General features: G+C 45.8%; 1 protein-coding gene across 3 annotated transcripts in view; it reads right to left on the bottom strand.

Moving 5' to 3' along the window:
* LOC116816478 (DNA polymerase kappa) overlaps positions 1 to 16234 on the bottom strand; it is a 123553-nt gene that overhangs the window by 80775 nt on the left and 26544 nt on the right. For all 3 annotated transcript variants that reach the window (XM_032765736.2, XM_032765734.2, XM_032765733.2), the window contains exon 3: positions 13884 to 14003. In XM_032765736.2, coding sequence (XP_032621627.1) covers positions 13884 to 14003 — 120 coding nt within the window. The remainder of the gene's footprint in view (positions 1 to 13883; positions 14004 to 16234) is intronic.

Here is a 16234-nt window from a genome sequence, read left to right on the forward strand (position 1 = left end):
GGGGCAGTGGTGCAGGGAGGGGTGCGGAGTGCGGGAGGGGGCTCAGGGCAGGGGGTTGGGGTGCAGGAGGGGTGCAAGGTGAAGCTAGGGGGCTCAGGGCAGGGAGTTGAGGTGTGGGGTGCAGGAGGGGTGAGAGCTCCGGCCCAGCACCACTTACCTGGAGCGGCTCCAGGGTGGCAGCAGCACGCAACGGGGACAGGGCAGGCTCCCTGCATGCCTGCCCTGTGCCAGCCCCGCGCCGCTCCGGGAAGCGGCTGGCACCACGTCCCTGCCACCCGTGGGGAACTGGGGGGGCAGAGGGCTGAGTGCGCTGCCCTTGCCTGTGGGTACCTCCCAGAAAGCTCCCATTGGCCTCGGTTCCCCATTCCCGGCCAATGGGAGCTTTGGGGGAGGTACCCACAGGCAAGAGCAGTGTGTGGAGCCCTCTGTCTCCTCCCCGCCATCCCCCAGGGGCCACAGGGACGTGGTGCTAGCCACTTCCTGGAGCGGAGTGGGGCCCACGGTGCCACAGGGGGTGGCAATCCCGCAGGCCTGATCCAAAGCCCTGAGGGGCTGGATCCAGCCCACAGGCTGTAGTTTGCCCACTCCTGTTCTACCACCATGAATAATTGGTTCGACTTCTGGAACAGCCTTGTGCGGTCTACATAAAAGGCGAGAGCCTATCGAATGTCCAGAGAGCATAGGCATTGCTCTTGGCTGTTCGCATGAGGTTTAGTGTAAAACACAGGCAGGAAATGTCCTGGTTAGAGTGAAACTGGGACACTATCTTTGGATGGGAAGCCGGATGAGGCCTGAGCTGCACCTTATCCTTAAAGAAAACAGTGTATGGAGGGTCCGAGGTGAGGGCTTTGAGCTCCGAGATCTTCCTTGCCAAAGTAATGGCAACCAGAAAAACAACCTTCCATGATAGATACAGAAGTGAGCAAGTTGCCAACGGTTCAAACGGGGGCCCCCCATCAGTTGAGGTCCCATGCAGGGATTGGATACAGGTGCTCCAGGCCCTTGAGGAAGCAGCCTACCATGGGGTTGGCAAAGACGGAGTGTCCGGCTGTTCCTGGGTGGAATGCAGAGATAGCTGCCAGGTGCACCTCGATGGACAAAGTAGCCAGACTTTGCTGCTTGAGCTTCAGCAGGTCCAGGAGGACAGGAATGGGGGCCTGCAACAGTGGAGAATGGCCCTGGGAGCACCAGATCGCAAACTGCTTCCATTTTGCCCAATAGGTGGCTCTACTGGAGGGTTTCCTGCTACTGAGCAGAATTTCCCTGACCACCTCCTAGCACAGGAGCTCCATCAGGGTTAGCCATGAAGCTTCCAGGCCGTGAGGTGGAGAGACTGGAGATCTGGGTGACAAAGGCGACCATGGTCCTGTGTGATCAGGTCTGGGACACAGGGGAGGGGAACCGGAGCGGCTACCGACAGGTCCAGGAGCGTGGTGTACCAGTGTTGTCACAGCAACGCTGGAACCACCAGGATGACTGCCGCCTTATCCCTGTGGACTTTGAGTAGGACCTTGTGCACGAGAGAAAGCAGTGGGAACACATACATGAGATGATCTGATCATGGAGGAGGAAGGAGTCCACAAGGGAGCCCTGGCTGTGGTTCCAGAAGCAGCAGAACCGTGGGCACTTTCTGTTGCTCCAAGTGGCGAAGAGATTGATATGGGGAGTTCCCCACCTCTGGAAGATGGTGAGAATGACATCTGGCCAGATGGACCATTTGTGGTTGCGGAACAATCTGCTGAGGTAGTCCACCAGCTCATTCTGTAATCTTGAGAGAGATGTTGCCTCCAAGTGGATAGAGTGGGCTATGCAGAATTCCAACAGCTGGAGGGCTTCCTTACAGAGGGGAGAGGAACAAGCCCTACCCTGTTTGTTTATGTAAAACATCACAGTTGTGTTGTCTGTCAAGACTCACACACATTGACACATCAAGTGGGCCTGGAAGGTTTGGCACTCTAGCCGAACCGCTCTCAACTCCTTGATGTTGATGTGGAGTGAGAGGTCATCTTGAGACCAGAGGCCCTGAGTCTGAAGGCCCCCCAAGTGTGTCCCCCACCCCAGTGCCGATGCATCTGTTACCAGGGACAGGGAGGGATGAGGTCTGTGGAAGGGGACCCCTTTGCACACATCTGGTTGGCTGAGCCACCAGCCCAGGAACTGGAGGACGTGACCCAGAGGAGTCACCACCAAGTCCATCCCAGGCAGAACGCTGACTTGAGCTAAATCTAGAGAGATCTGAGACACATCCTGGCATGCTGTACCACGTACATACAAGATGCCATGTGACCAAGTAGTCTCAGGCAGGCCCTTGCTGTGGTGGTAGGGTACCATCTGAGTCCTCGTATGAAGTCCGAGATTGTTAGAAAATTAGCCTCTGGCAGGAATGCTCTGGTATGACCCGAGTCCAGTATTGCCCTGATAAACTCTATCAGGGTAGCAGGATCGACTTGCTCTTGTTGAGAAGGCCCAACCTGTTGAACGTGGACCTCATAATGCATATCTGTGCTTCTATCTGGTCCCTGGAGTGCCCCCAGAGCAGCCAGTCATTGAGGTATGGAGACACCTGCACCTGTCTCCGCCAAAAGGAGGAGGCAACAACCAACATGCACTTGGTGAACACCTGAGGGGCTGTGGACAGGCTGAAGGGGAGAACCTTAAATTGGAAGTGGTTGTGATTGACCACAAACCTGAGGTATCTGTGAGCAGGACATATGGATATATGAAAATACACATCCTTGAGATTGAGGGCAGCATACCAATCTCCCAGATCCAGAGAAGGAATTATGGAGTTCAGGGAGACCATGCAGAACTTCAGCTTCACCATGAATCTGTTGAGGCCTTGCAGGTCTAGAATGGGTCTGAGACCCCCTTTGGCTTTGGGTATTAGGAAATATTAAGAACAGAATCCCTTGCCTCTTAGCTCTGGAGGAACCTCCTCCACTGCCCCTGTGGCGAGGAGTGCCTGCACCTCCTGGATAAGGAGTTGCTTCTGAGAAGGGTCCCTGAAGAGGGATGGGGAAGGAGGCGTGGGAGGGAGGGGAGGAGCAGAATTGGAGAGAATATCCCACTTCTACCGTGCGAAGAACCCAGCAGTCCGAAGTTATTTGGGACCAAGCACAGTAGAAGTGGGACAGATGATTCAAGAAACAAGGGGAAGGATCTGGCGTTGTGGCGGCTGGACCATACTTGGGCACACCTTCAAAAGGCCTGCTTTGAGCCCGATGATGGCTTAGTTGGGCCGTGGCCCTGCCCAGGCAGAGGATCGAAAGCTTGCGCCTGCCATTTCTGCCCCTTCTTCTAGAGAAATCCTGCCTTGGCTGAGGAGGATAAGGGCGTTGTTGCGGCCTGAAGGGTATGCATATATCAGCAACCCCAACGCAAACACAACAACTTCATCGTAGCCCAGGAGTCTTTTAGGCTGTGCAGCCTAGCGTCTGTCTGCTCCATGAACAGGCCTGCCCCGTCGAACAGCAGGTCCTGCAGAGTTTGCTGCATTTCCAGGGGTAAGCCAGATGCCTGCAGCCATGAACTCCTGCTCATGGCTATCCCTGAGGAAAGGGTGCAGGCGGCAAAGTCCGCAGTGTCAAGGGAGGGCTGCAAAGAGGTCTGTTCTACTGCTTTCTACTCCTCAACAATAGCCCCAAACTCCTCCCTGGACTCCAAGGGCAACAATTCCCTAAGTTTCAGCATGGAGTTCCAGGAGTTGAAGCTATATCTGCTCAGGATTGCCTGCTGATTAGCAATCCTGAGCTGTAAGCCACCTATGGAATAGACCTTCCTGACAAAAAGGTTGAGTCTTTTAGAGTCCTTGGACTTTGGAGTGAGATCTTGCTGCCCCGGCCTCTCGCGTTCATTCACCGTCAACACCACAAGGGAGCAGGGCTATGGGTGGGTATACAAATAACTGTACCACTCAGAGGGGATGAGGTATCTCCTTTCTACACCATTGGCTGTGGGGGAAATGGAGACCGGGGTCTGCCATACGATCTTCAAGTTGACCTGGATGTCCTTGATAAGTGGCAGACCTACTCTAGATGGACCTTCAGGGGCCGGTATGGCCACCATAGGGTTTTCTTGTTCCGCCACCTCCTCGGCCTCTAGGCCCATACTGCGTGCCACCCTGTGCAGCATGTTCTAGTGGGCACGACTGTCTATGGTTGGCGGCCCTGAAGTAGAAGTCTCCGCCACCGCCTTGTCCGGAAAGGATGACGAGGACGCAAGTGGGGGAACAGGGTCATCCTGGACCTCTTAGCCCATCGGGACATCCTGCCCAGCCTCCTGTTCGCGGTCAACTATCACTGGGGTCCACTGAAGGAGTGGGGGTCAGTTCCAGGGGAAGCACTGAGGCTGGAGTTCCCTCAGCGTCCTGGGGCAGGGCGCTGTCCAAACACTGGCAACCTGGGCTCGGATAGCACTGACTGGGAGCCCTTGAACCAAAGTTGCTGGGCTTGGTGACATGCCCAGGGGGTCCAAATGGCCACTGTGCTGGCCCCTGCCATTGCACCGGCCACGGCATTGTCCCCATATTGGGACGTTATGTGCCCAACCGGTGCCGGCTCCAGCGTGACTATCTTGACTCCGTCTCCAAGCCCAAAGACAGAGGACCAGCGGATTCGCGTGCCATGGCGTACCAAGCGGAGGTGACTGGTAAGTGGTGCATGGATGGGAACCAGTGCCGGTATCCGATTGATGCCAGCATCGGAGTGGGCGACGTGACGACTGGTGATGCCGAGACCTCGATGGTGCTGTCATAAACAGATAGTTAAGGGTTAATGTCTCTTTACCTGTAAAAGGTTAGAAAGCTCAGTAACCTGGCTGACACCTGACCAGAGGACCAATAGAGGGACAAGATACTTTCAAATCTTGGAGGGGAAGTCTCTAGTCCTGTTTGTGCTCTTTGTTTGGGGGTTGTTCGCTCTTGGGACTAAGAGGGACCAGATGTCAATCCCAGGCTCTCCAAATCTTTCTGAATCAAGGTCGCTAATGTTTCAAAATTGTAAGTAACAGCCAGGCAAGGCAGATTAGTTTTATTTTTTCTCAACTTGTAAATGTCCCTTTTTTGCTGAGAGGATGTTACCTCTGCTTGCTGTAACTTTGAACCTAGGTTAGAGGGAGTGGGGCTTCTCTGGGCTATGGATCGTATCTGATTACCAAGTGTAAAGAGATATTTCCATCCTGATTTTAGAGATGGATTTGGTTTTTTTTTACTTTTCTTTCTTTAATCTAAAAGCTTTCATGTTAAGAACCTGATGTTTTTCTTTCTTATAGCCAAAAAGGGTTGGTCATGTGAATCAAGGGGATGCTGGCTAACAGGGCTGTGAGAGGGAAAGGAGGGGATGAGATGGTTTATATTGTCTTGTTTTTAGATACAACGGGGATTGGACTGTGTTCATTCGATGGGATATGGGTGAAGCCTCTCGAGGCTGCCAGGGAGGGGAAGGGTTTGGGGGGGGGGCAAGAAGTTGATCCAGATCACTGAATTTCTGTGGATGGTGGTGCAGAGTGTCCATGATCTAACTAGTATCAAGCTTAGATGTCCATGCATGGTCCCCACACATTGTACCCTAAAGTCACATGAGAGAAGTAGACTCTTGACAGGTGCCGTGCCGACTTGGTCGTTTGAGAACAAGGACCTTCCGTCGCGTCGGAATGTTGATCCAGTAATGTGTGCAGTGGTGCCACGAGTGTAGAGTCGGTGTCGCAAGTCCGACTGGATGTCTGCAGTCAGGCCAGAAATCTACACTAGCGGACTTTAAATCGGCTTTAAGGCCGATATACGATATTAACGCTGTATCCGTTCACACGAACGACGTCGTCATTAATTCGAGTTAACCGCCTCCTTAAATCGATTTCGGAACTCTTCGCACAAACGAGAGGAGAAGCGCTTAAATTCGAGATAGTGATAACTTTCGGATTAGTTCGTGGTGGACGAAATCGACGTTATGGCCTCCGGGAGGGCATCCCGAGAGTGCTCGGCAGTAACCGCTCTCTGGACAGCATTGAACTCGGATTGCAGCCGGCAGGGTAAACAGGATACAACGCCCCTGCGAACTTTTGTGAAAGTTAACATTTCCTGCTTGAATTCAGCGTGGGATCTTCTGAGTCAGCGCCTAAGGGGGCGATGCTCAGTCCTTCGAATCCAAAAAGAGGCTCCAGCATGACCGTACGGAGATTACTAGATGTCTGAGCTGTATGGGGAGACAAATCTGTTGTATCCAGCTCCGTTACAGACGAAATGCCAATAGCGTCTTGATAAAAAACTGCAGGAATACACAGTGCGCCTTGCAGTGACATACCGTAACGGGAAGCCAGAGACTCAAATGGAACGGGCGCTCACTGAAGGGAGGTGAGGGCGAAGATGCCACATTGGTACTGCCAGACTCCGCTATCCACAATTACCAACAGCAGTCTCTGAAATTATTTGCATTATTGGCAGAGCTCCCAAATGATTGTGGGTCAAACTATAGGTGTCTGGCGTGGTTCAGGGAACAGCTCCTCATGTTTTTTCCCCCCCCCACAACGTGAAAAAAAAGGGTAAGAAATCATTCCTTGACTACTTTCTATGTCACTCTATGTGTACTGAAGCTCGCTGGTAGACGGACGTGCTACAGCACTGAAGGCAGTATCCCACTCCTCTCCATTTTCTCCTCTCTGGTGGTCAGACGGTGCTGCAGACCTGCCCACCATCCAGGAGAACCGCCTAAAATGCTCACATCGAGGGCAACATTGCTACCGCTAGCAGTAGATAGGAACCAGAACGGCTAATAACAAGCTTAATCACTGAAATTGGGGCTCAAAATTTTGCAATCACATTTGGATTGAACTTGCTTGGCAAGAGTCAATTCCTCCCTTATGGTGTCTAAAAATAGAGTCCATCTGCCTTGACTGTCATAGCCCCCGGGAGGCTCCTCCCAGTGCCTCCCCACCGACAATCATTTTCTCTCACTAACAAGTCTCTGTTTCTTATTCTGGTATTCTTAATACTTCATAGAACAAACGGGGGAGGGGCACTGACACGGTAGGCCCAGGAAGATTTGAGGGAGGAGGAAAGCAACGGGTGGCGCTTCTTGCAGGGGCACCCCTGTGAATACTGACACGGAGCACCTGTGCTCTCTGATACACTGGATCTCTGTTACATGCTATTAAATTCTAGGCAGGACAGTGCACCATGACGCGCTCTGGTCCGCAAATCCGAATCTCTGATGCGGAGTGCCGGTAAACAGGGAAATCCCCAAGAGCTTTACAGTGACATTTCCTGCTTTCCACGTGTCCAGCTCTGATCACCGGTGGTCGATGCAGTTCAATGCCAAAATTATACTCCTGCATTGAACTTACGGGAGATAGCAAGAGTCATCGCTGTATGTGAGACCAATCTCTTTATCAGAGCTCCGTTAAAGAACAGGAAAATGGCCAAAAGCTTTGAAAAATACTAACAAGGAAAATACCACAGGCGGTGCGTGACAACAGTAACGGGAAGCCAACACCTCAACGGATGGTGCATGGAGGGAGAGGGGGTAATGAGGACTACAGCTACCAGTCTCCACAGCATTCTAAAACTTTTGCATTTTTGGCTGCGCGCCCAATGTCTGCAGCCTACTACACGGTCTTGCGTGGTTCACGGAACAGCTCGTCCAGTTTTTTCCCCATTCGCAGCACGGTAAAAAAAAGTGAAATAAGATACCCTTGAGTACTGTAAATGTCACTGTGTATGGAATGCTGCTGGCAGACGCGATGCTGCTGCGGTGGAAGAGCAGTTCCGCTCTCTGCCCTCCCCAGGGGTAGACGGCTGCGCCAGTGAGTGCCCCTTGGCTGAGTGTGGCCGGGGGGCTCCGGGGTGAAATGGGAATGACTCCCCTTTTTCCTGTAATCGTGCAGTGTAGACGTACGGTTAGAGTGGTACTGAGAAATGGATTGGTGCTACGACTTAGAGCGGTGTCTCTATGTTGTGGCGAGCAGTGCGTTGGAGATGCAGGCAGATGCAACTTCGCCGACTTGCTGCCTTCGCTGGCACTGGGGGCTTGTCCGAGCAGTGCGTTGGAGATGCAGGCAGATGCAACTTCGCCAACTTGCTGCCTTCGCTGGCACTGGGGGCTTGTCCCAGAGGACTGGAGACTGTGGTGTGGTAATGGCAAAGACATCTGGCAGTCCCACTTCTTCCACCATATGGCTTGGCGAGTCCAATGGCACTGGACTCAATGGTATCTTTTGCAGCTCCGGGCCCTCCTCCCTGGGGTGCACCACACTGGCCGACTTTGAAGGAGTGGGTCTCGAAGACAGAGATCCACTCCTACTCTACTTCCAGTGCTGCTCCTGTGGTGCCAGGGAATGGTATTGGTGCCGGACAGTTCTTGCTGGCTTTGGGAGCAGCAGTGCTGTGGGTGTCTACGCCTAAAGCCCTTCCGCGGTGCTGCTTCTGCCACAGATGCCGGAGCACTCCACACCGATTAACTCGGTGTCAGGTCTTGCCACGCTCAGGTGTATTGCAGTCTCAGAACCACCTCCATAAGGAGCTGTTTTAAATGGCAGTCCCGTTTCTTTTTTGTTCTAGGGCAAAACCCTTTACAAATCCTGCGCCTGTTGTGCCTCCCCAGACACTTTAGACAAGTGTTGTGGGGATCACCCGTTAGCATGGGCTTATTGCAGGACTTGCAGGGTTTGAATCCTTGGGACCGAGGCATGCCCTGAGTCCCCAAAGGAAGACAGGCAGTCAGGATGGAGGGGAAACCCATACAAACAACAGCTAAAACTACTAACACTAAAACTACAACAAACTGAAAGCTAGGAGAACGAGAGGAGAACTTGCTAAGCAATTCATCACAGTTCCAACAACCTTCATTGGTGGTAAGAAGGAACTGAGGAGGCACCGGGTTGGTAGGGTCATATACTGAGTTCCATAGAGGCATCACTCCAGGGGGTTCAACAGCCGACTCGACAGGTGCTACTAGGGGAAAGCTTTCCGACGACTGTGCATGTGGCGCGCGCATACCTAATTGGAATCAATATGAGCAAGCACTCAATGAAGAAAGCTTGTTTTTGCTCCAACTTGTTCTGTGTGGGAAAAGAGGTAAGTAACAGATTGCAAAAAAAGTGGAAGTGGAAAAAGTCTGTTATTTTATACATATAAATGCAAGTACGTATAATATTCCACAAATATACAAATTGTATTTATTTTTTACGGAACTACTTTTTGAAAAAACCTAAAGGTCTGTCGCCTCTCACCTAGTTGAGCTCTCATGCTGCAACTTTGCCAGAAGGATTACTACTGAGTAATATGAGATTTTCCCCCTTCCTTCTGGTTTGCTCCCAGCCAATTTGTTTGAAGACTGAAAGATCACAATGTGGAATCAAATTAAGCTCTTCCACATAGCAATGCATAGCACATATCCTAGTTCAGTGAGTTGGGCTGGTCAAACTGGTTTGTATAAAATGTAAGGCACCAATGGGAAAGGTAGAAGGTGAGGAGTTCAAATAACAACAGAAGAAATATTTGAAAAAAATAATGAAAACAGCATGATACAATATAAAGAAGAAAAACAAGTCATTACATTTAAAAGCTCCAGGAGCAGACTTAGTTATTTTCATTGTAATATCAATTAAGCAAGGGCTAAAATCCATATAAAATTATCAAAAGACGTTTATCTTCATTCTAATTAATTTTTTTCCTTTTGTTAATTCTGATGATCTCATATTCTACAAACTATAGGTAGGTTATTCTCATACTCAAATGACCTTTAATTACTTGAATTTATGTTGCCTCCCACACCCCCAGTCACACAATTTAATCTGCATTTCCAGATACTGTCTTAATATAAAACTTTTGTTCCCCCCTGCACCTGAATTACTAGCATAATGTCATATCTAATGATTCACTAGTATCTTATGCACATATAAAAACAGAGATGGAAACCCTTTTAAGCTAGTCACAAATCAAAATGATGATTATTTAAAATAGCAACAGCAGCTCATTAAAGGAAGCACGGTAAAACAAAAGCTTTGTAGACTTACTTCTGAGAATCATGTTTGTCTATAAAAGATGGTTACTCACCTTTGTAACTGTTGTTCTTCGAGATGTGTTGCTCATATCCATTCCAGTCAGGTGTGTGCGCGCCACTGAGTGTTGCTAGGGTAAAAGTTTCTCCGACGAACGTGCACGCAGTGCGTGCACACCTAACTGGAACGGATACGAGCAATCACTTGAAGAAGAACCATATTTCCTACTAAATCTGAAGACAGTTAAAGAAGAATTTCTCAGAGGTAAACCAGGTGCATAAGCTGAAAAATTATGTAGCATTCTTTTTTGAAAGAAAATTCTGTTATGGAAGACTTAGGGGAATTTCTATATATTTTATAGGGGAAAAGAGCTGAAAATTTGGGCCATTAGACTTTTAAAATTCGTAAATTTTTGTATTTATTTTTAGACAAATAGACTGAAGAAGTTATTGTGATTTGTTCTTGACCAAAGATGTGGTATAGATACCAAAAAACTAACTTTCTTAAGTAGCATATATGAAATAAGAATTAAAAAACTTAATTTTGTGTCTGTTTATGTTTGTAAAACTATCTGACAGAATGGAGAGAAACTAGGAGTGACTAGTAATGCTGTTACAAGGGGACAGCAACGTCATGCAGAGTTAAAAACTGAGCTAGAAACCAACATCCATAAAAACGGCAACAATGGCTGTTGGCAATAGTTTATACAATTCAGAAGTTGGATACTTCTGAAAGTTTTAAATTAATCATAGTATTGAATAAATGAATATAAATATATATCTTATGGATTATTGGAGAACTTCAGACATTTCTGGGTTATGTAGTAGACGAGTCTCAATCAGCCATGACCAATTTATCAGAAGTGGGAACTTACTGCATTCACTATTGTATAGAAAAACTTGACCTGACTAATAAACCAATGACATTCAGTACATATGAAACTCCACCTCTGGCATTTACAATTTTATTTTATTTATAAAGCCAAATAAAATATTTTAAAATGGTAATGGTAAGTTTTGAAGGGGTTACTTACTGCCCAAGAACACTGAAGATGTTAGAGATGAATTTGGGACATTTGCAATTATAAGTGCTCCTTTGCCCCTACCCGGCTGCAGAGGAGGCTGTCTAAAATAAAGACAAACTAAAACATCTTTATTTTTCATTTCTGACACACAGAGTCCCACAGCATGTGCAGGTTCTGTTATATCAACAAAACACTAGTAAAGGGGTTATTATGTTGTTGATGCTATGGATTTATGTTGCTGCCATGTCCAGCATCACTGGGATACTGTCTAGCAAAAGGAATAGCTTTTTAGAAATCTTGTAATATTACAATATCAGTACTGACTGCCAACCTGAAAAGAACTGTCATGTTAGTGAGCACTCTAAAAGAACCCAGTTTCCCGCCCTCTACCATCCTACAAACTGATAAGACTTGATCTGAAGATAAAAACTTACAATGTTACACAGAAGCATGGAGCCTTCCATACTTCTGCAACTCTGCACAAGTTGTCTCCCCACTTACCAAGCTGAGGCGAATACTAGAGCAGGGTTTCTCACACTTCATTCCACCACAACCCCCTTCTGACAACAAAAATGACTGCATGACCCCAGGAAAGGGGACTGAAGCCTGACCCCCATCGCCCTGTAGGGGAGGGAGGCAAAGCTTGATGGCTTCAGCGCTGGGCAGGGGGGCTGTAACCTAAGCCTCGCCATCCAGGGCTAAAGCAGAAGCCTGGGCCCCGCCGCACAGGGCTGAATCCTTCTGGCTTCAGCTTCCACCCTGGGCAGTGGGGCTCGGACTTTGGCTTCAGCCCCAGGCCCCAGAAAGTCTAATGCCAGCCCTGGCAAATCCATTAAACAGGGTCAAACCCACTTTGGGGTCCCAGCCCACAGTTTGAGAACAGCTGGACTAGAGCATCTGATTACAGAGCATAAGGAGGTGATATCTGAAAGTAAAAGAAAACATGGTTTCATAGGTAATACAGTTGAATGTTGCATTGGAGAACTGGATTCTATTACTGCCTCTTTCAGAGAGTTCCTATGTGATGCTAGGCAAGTCAATACAAAAAAAAAAATGCTTTTCATGGGTGGTCACTGATTGCGTCTTCCTCATTTTCTGGGTACTCAACCTGATACCCTATGGTCTGGTCTGCAGAAGTGTTGAGCACTCACATCTGCAAATGAAGTCACTGGGAGCTGTGTGTTAAACATATACAGTATGATATAATTCTAAGTACTCTGAAAAATCAAGTCCTAGGCACTCGGTGGTTAAATTGGGAACCCAAAATTAGTGAAATTAGTGGACTCTTTTAACCTTAATATCTCCGTGCCTTCATTTCCCACATGGAAAATGGGTGACCCGATGGGTGTTGTAAAATTAAATTGATCAATGTTTGTCCAGTACTCACATACCATAGTGATGAGCATCACAGCAAAAAATATGAGGAAATTAATAATTCTGTATCCAGATCAGAATTAGACTAACATATGGTAAACAAGGCTTGGGACTACATATTGAACAATGAAGATAAAACAAAATATTGAACAGCTGCTCAATGAACACTATCTATCTTGTGCACAGAATGAGGCAGGGGTCACACTGAAAAATATAGTATGCAATCATTAAAGACTGAATCACACTATGTAAACAGAGACAAATTAAGGTGCTTGACATAGCAACTTTAATGTTCTTTTAATGTGATTTTTGTATGCAATACTATCTAGTTTCTGATAACATTGTCCATCACTGCAGTATCTGAATACCTATGCAAAACTGCTTCTTTTGGACCACAGAAACATTTTCATACACAGCTCCCATTTCTTAGATCCATAGTTTTCTCAGACCCTTTATTTCCTTCCACTGTACATGGATGTTGATAACCAAGGCCCTAATAATAAAGGAAACCGATTTTTCTATTGTAGGCAATATGAACCTTTGGCCAGATTTTTTGTTTATAAAAAGCTGAAGACTTCAGTGACATAGTAGTTAGCATGCAAAGATAGATAAATCACAAGCTGAAGTAACAGCATAATCCTAGTGACATTTTTCCCTATCACTATAAACCATCTAACATAATACGTGCATAAGCCAAGACTTTTTAAAAAAAATACACACAAATTGTTTAAACCAAAATGACTGCTCTGGTATTTGTAAAGAAAATTAATCTCATAGACTTTAAGGTCAGAAAGGACCATTATGATCATCTAGTATAACCTCTTGCACAACGCAAGCCACAGAATCTCACCCACCCACTCCTGCAACAAATCCCTAACCTATGCTTGAGTTACTGAAGTCCTCAAATTGTGGTTTAAAGACCTCAATGTGCAGAGAATCCTCCAGCAAGTGACCTGTGCCCCATGCTGTAGAGGAAAGCAAAAAACCTCCAGGGCCTCTGCCAATCTGCCCTGGAGGAAAATTCTTTCCAGATCTGAAATATGGCAATCAGCTAAACCCTGAGCATGTGGGCAAGACTCCCCAGCCAGCACCCAGGAAAGAATTCTCTGTAGTAACTCAGATCCCACCCCATCTAACATCCCATCAATGAGTTTCACAGGAGTGCATCATGAGCAATGAATTTTATTTATTAGTTGATTAGGTGTTTTCAGCATTGGGAGAAAGGAGTCCTTGTTTTAATTCTATTTTGTTCATACAAGAAATACTTCAAATGAAGTGTCTTATCTATTTAAATATTCTTCTGTTAACTGAATATAAATTTACATCATCAAAATAATATGCAGGCTTTAGCTGCATAATTGTTGCTAACATCAAATAGAACCAGGCAACTAACAACTTGTGCAACACTTTGAAATTTTAGGACTGGCATCAATAATATACTCCTAAAAACTGTTATTCTCTCTCCACTCAAAAAACTTCCCAAATTCGTTAGTACCTGTAGTTGTGCTTTCAGAAGCTGTTGGCTGGTAATTTTATCTTTTAGCTGCATCATTTTTTCAATTCGTTGGTTAACTTGTTGATCTTTCTTAAGCTCATTTTCATAAAATCTAGAACCCTATCAGAAAAATAAATAGTTAAGATACATTTGAAAATTCATTGTTTTCCTTATAATCTTACAATAACTGAACAGTAAGAGATGACACAATTTGTCTGCTAACAACTAATCTAAATGGAAAAAAACAGCACTGAAATAAAATGGACCATTGTTTCCAATCCTATCAGAAAAGCAGATACAGCCTTATGATATGTTGGGTTCTGTATATTTTAAGGATTTCTTTCGCATATTATATATATTTTGGATATTCACATAATTGAGGTATACACACAAAAGACAACTGTGGTACTTAGATTACATGAAGTTCATATTCTTCTTTCCCTCCGCCACTCAGAATTTAATATAATTCTGAGGAAACGGGCTAGGCTCCAGAAAGACGGGGACATGTCCTGATGTGTGATGATGCAATTCTAAAAACATTAGCTAGATCAGAGAGATGTCAAAATAACTCAAAAGAAATAAGTTACTTGTATTCTCTAGGCTATTTTCTGTTATATCTTGAAAGATACTGAATGCAAAAATTGAAAATTGACCTCAGGCATTTTTACTTTTCATGTGCAACATTGGTCCATATGGTCTCATCTGGCGAAAACTAATGCCATTATGTAAGTCAATGGTACAACCTCATCTGGAATACTGTGTGCAGTACCTGTCATCCAATCTCAGAAGGATATTGCAGAATTAGAAAGAGTTTAAAAGAGGGTGATGGAAATGTTCAGGTGTATGCAAAATCTCCATATGAAGAGAGATGGAAAAGATTGAGATTACTTATCCTGGAAAGGAAATGAGTAAGAGGGGACATGATGAAGGTATGGAAAATAATAAATGATATAGAGAAGGTAGATCAGGAACTTCAGTTCTCCCTGTCTCATAACACAGGAACAAGGTGATAATCAATGAAAATAAAAAGGGGCAGATTCAAAATATATTAAATATTTTTTCACAGAATGTGCAGTTAAGAGTACAGCACTTATTGCCACAGGATGCCATTGAGGCCAAGAATTTAAGAAGATTCAGAGAGGAATTGGATATTTATGTGATCCAGTTTTATAACAGTTAATGCCAAAAAAAAAAAAAAAGTATTGGAAGAGATTATAACCTCATGCTTCAAGGTTTCAACCAATCTCTAACTAATAGATATTAGGATGAACTTTCCTTCAGTATCGGGCGTGCATGCAATCTTCTCTTCCCTCTATATGCAAACATTAGTGATCGTGCCTATAGGAAAGGAAGTCCCATACTTTTTCTCTTTGGTGCTAGCAGTAAATTTTTTACAGGTATTTAAGATGTTGGTAACTGCTGGCAGCAACTATGAAATTTGGGTTCCCTTATACAGTAGTGATGCAATAATAAGATTGTGTTCCTTACAAGGGCTTTTTTGTTTGTTTTTTGGAGCAGCTGAAAGGGAAGAGAGATTTGGGAGAGTTCCATACAAGAATCTACAGCTATAATACACTTGATACTGTACAGTTTATTTTTTCCCCAACAAATGCAGATTTTAAAAGGGCATGAGACTTGTTCTCCTCATTTTACAGTTTTCAAAATCTATCATTCATTTTCCTCCATCTCTCTCTCTCATTATAATGGCGGCAGCAGTAGCAGTTTTGAAGGAATTATTTAAAAAAATACCAAATGAGATGTCTCTTACAAAGGATTACAGTTTGAGGAAGTGCTGAACAGTAAGATCAGGTGAAATATATGAAAAACTAAACCCTTTGTTTCATGCAAATATCCTTAGCACAGTGAAAAAAATGGACAATACAAAAGCAGTCTAGCAGAATTGTTTTTAATGCTATATTTTTCAAAGTTCTCCCTAAAGTATTAGCTCTTCCATAAAGCAACAGTACAGCATTCATTATTTTACCATAATTGTTTAACAACAAATCTAGGCCCAGATTGACCCCTCTTGTAACAGAATATTGTGGAAGCGGGGGAACTCTGAGCGGTTACCCTTGCTCAGTTATTTCTAGATTGTCTAATGGGAGGACTCTGAAAACCTCATAGATTTGGGGCCTCCTCCCAAGCTCCAAAGGAGAGGTGCTGAGAGAGACTGCACCACTGGCTGCTTCCCCTTCGAACACACCCTAAAAAGAAGGTGTAGTCAGCCCTAAGGAGTTCTACTGAAAAAGTTTATACAATGGGAAACCATATTAACTTTTCTGGCAAAGCGTTCTGCATTGGTTGTGGTGAGAGTGATGAAAAGCAACTTTTCCTGTGTCACCCACATACAG

This window comes from Chelonoidis abingdonii, chromosome 6 (genome assembly GCF_003597395.2).
Source record: "Chelonoidis abingdonii isolate Lonesome George chromosome 6, CheloAbing_2.0, whole genome shotgun sequence".
NCBI classification, from domain to species: domain Eukaryota; kingdom Metazoa; phylum Chordata; order Testudines; family Testudinidae; genus Chelonoidis; species Chelonoidis abingdonii.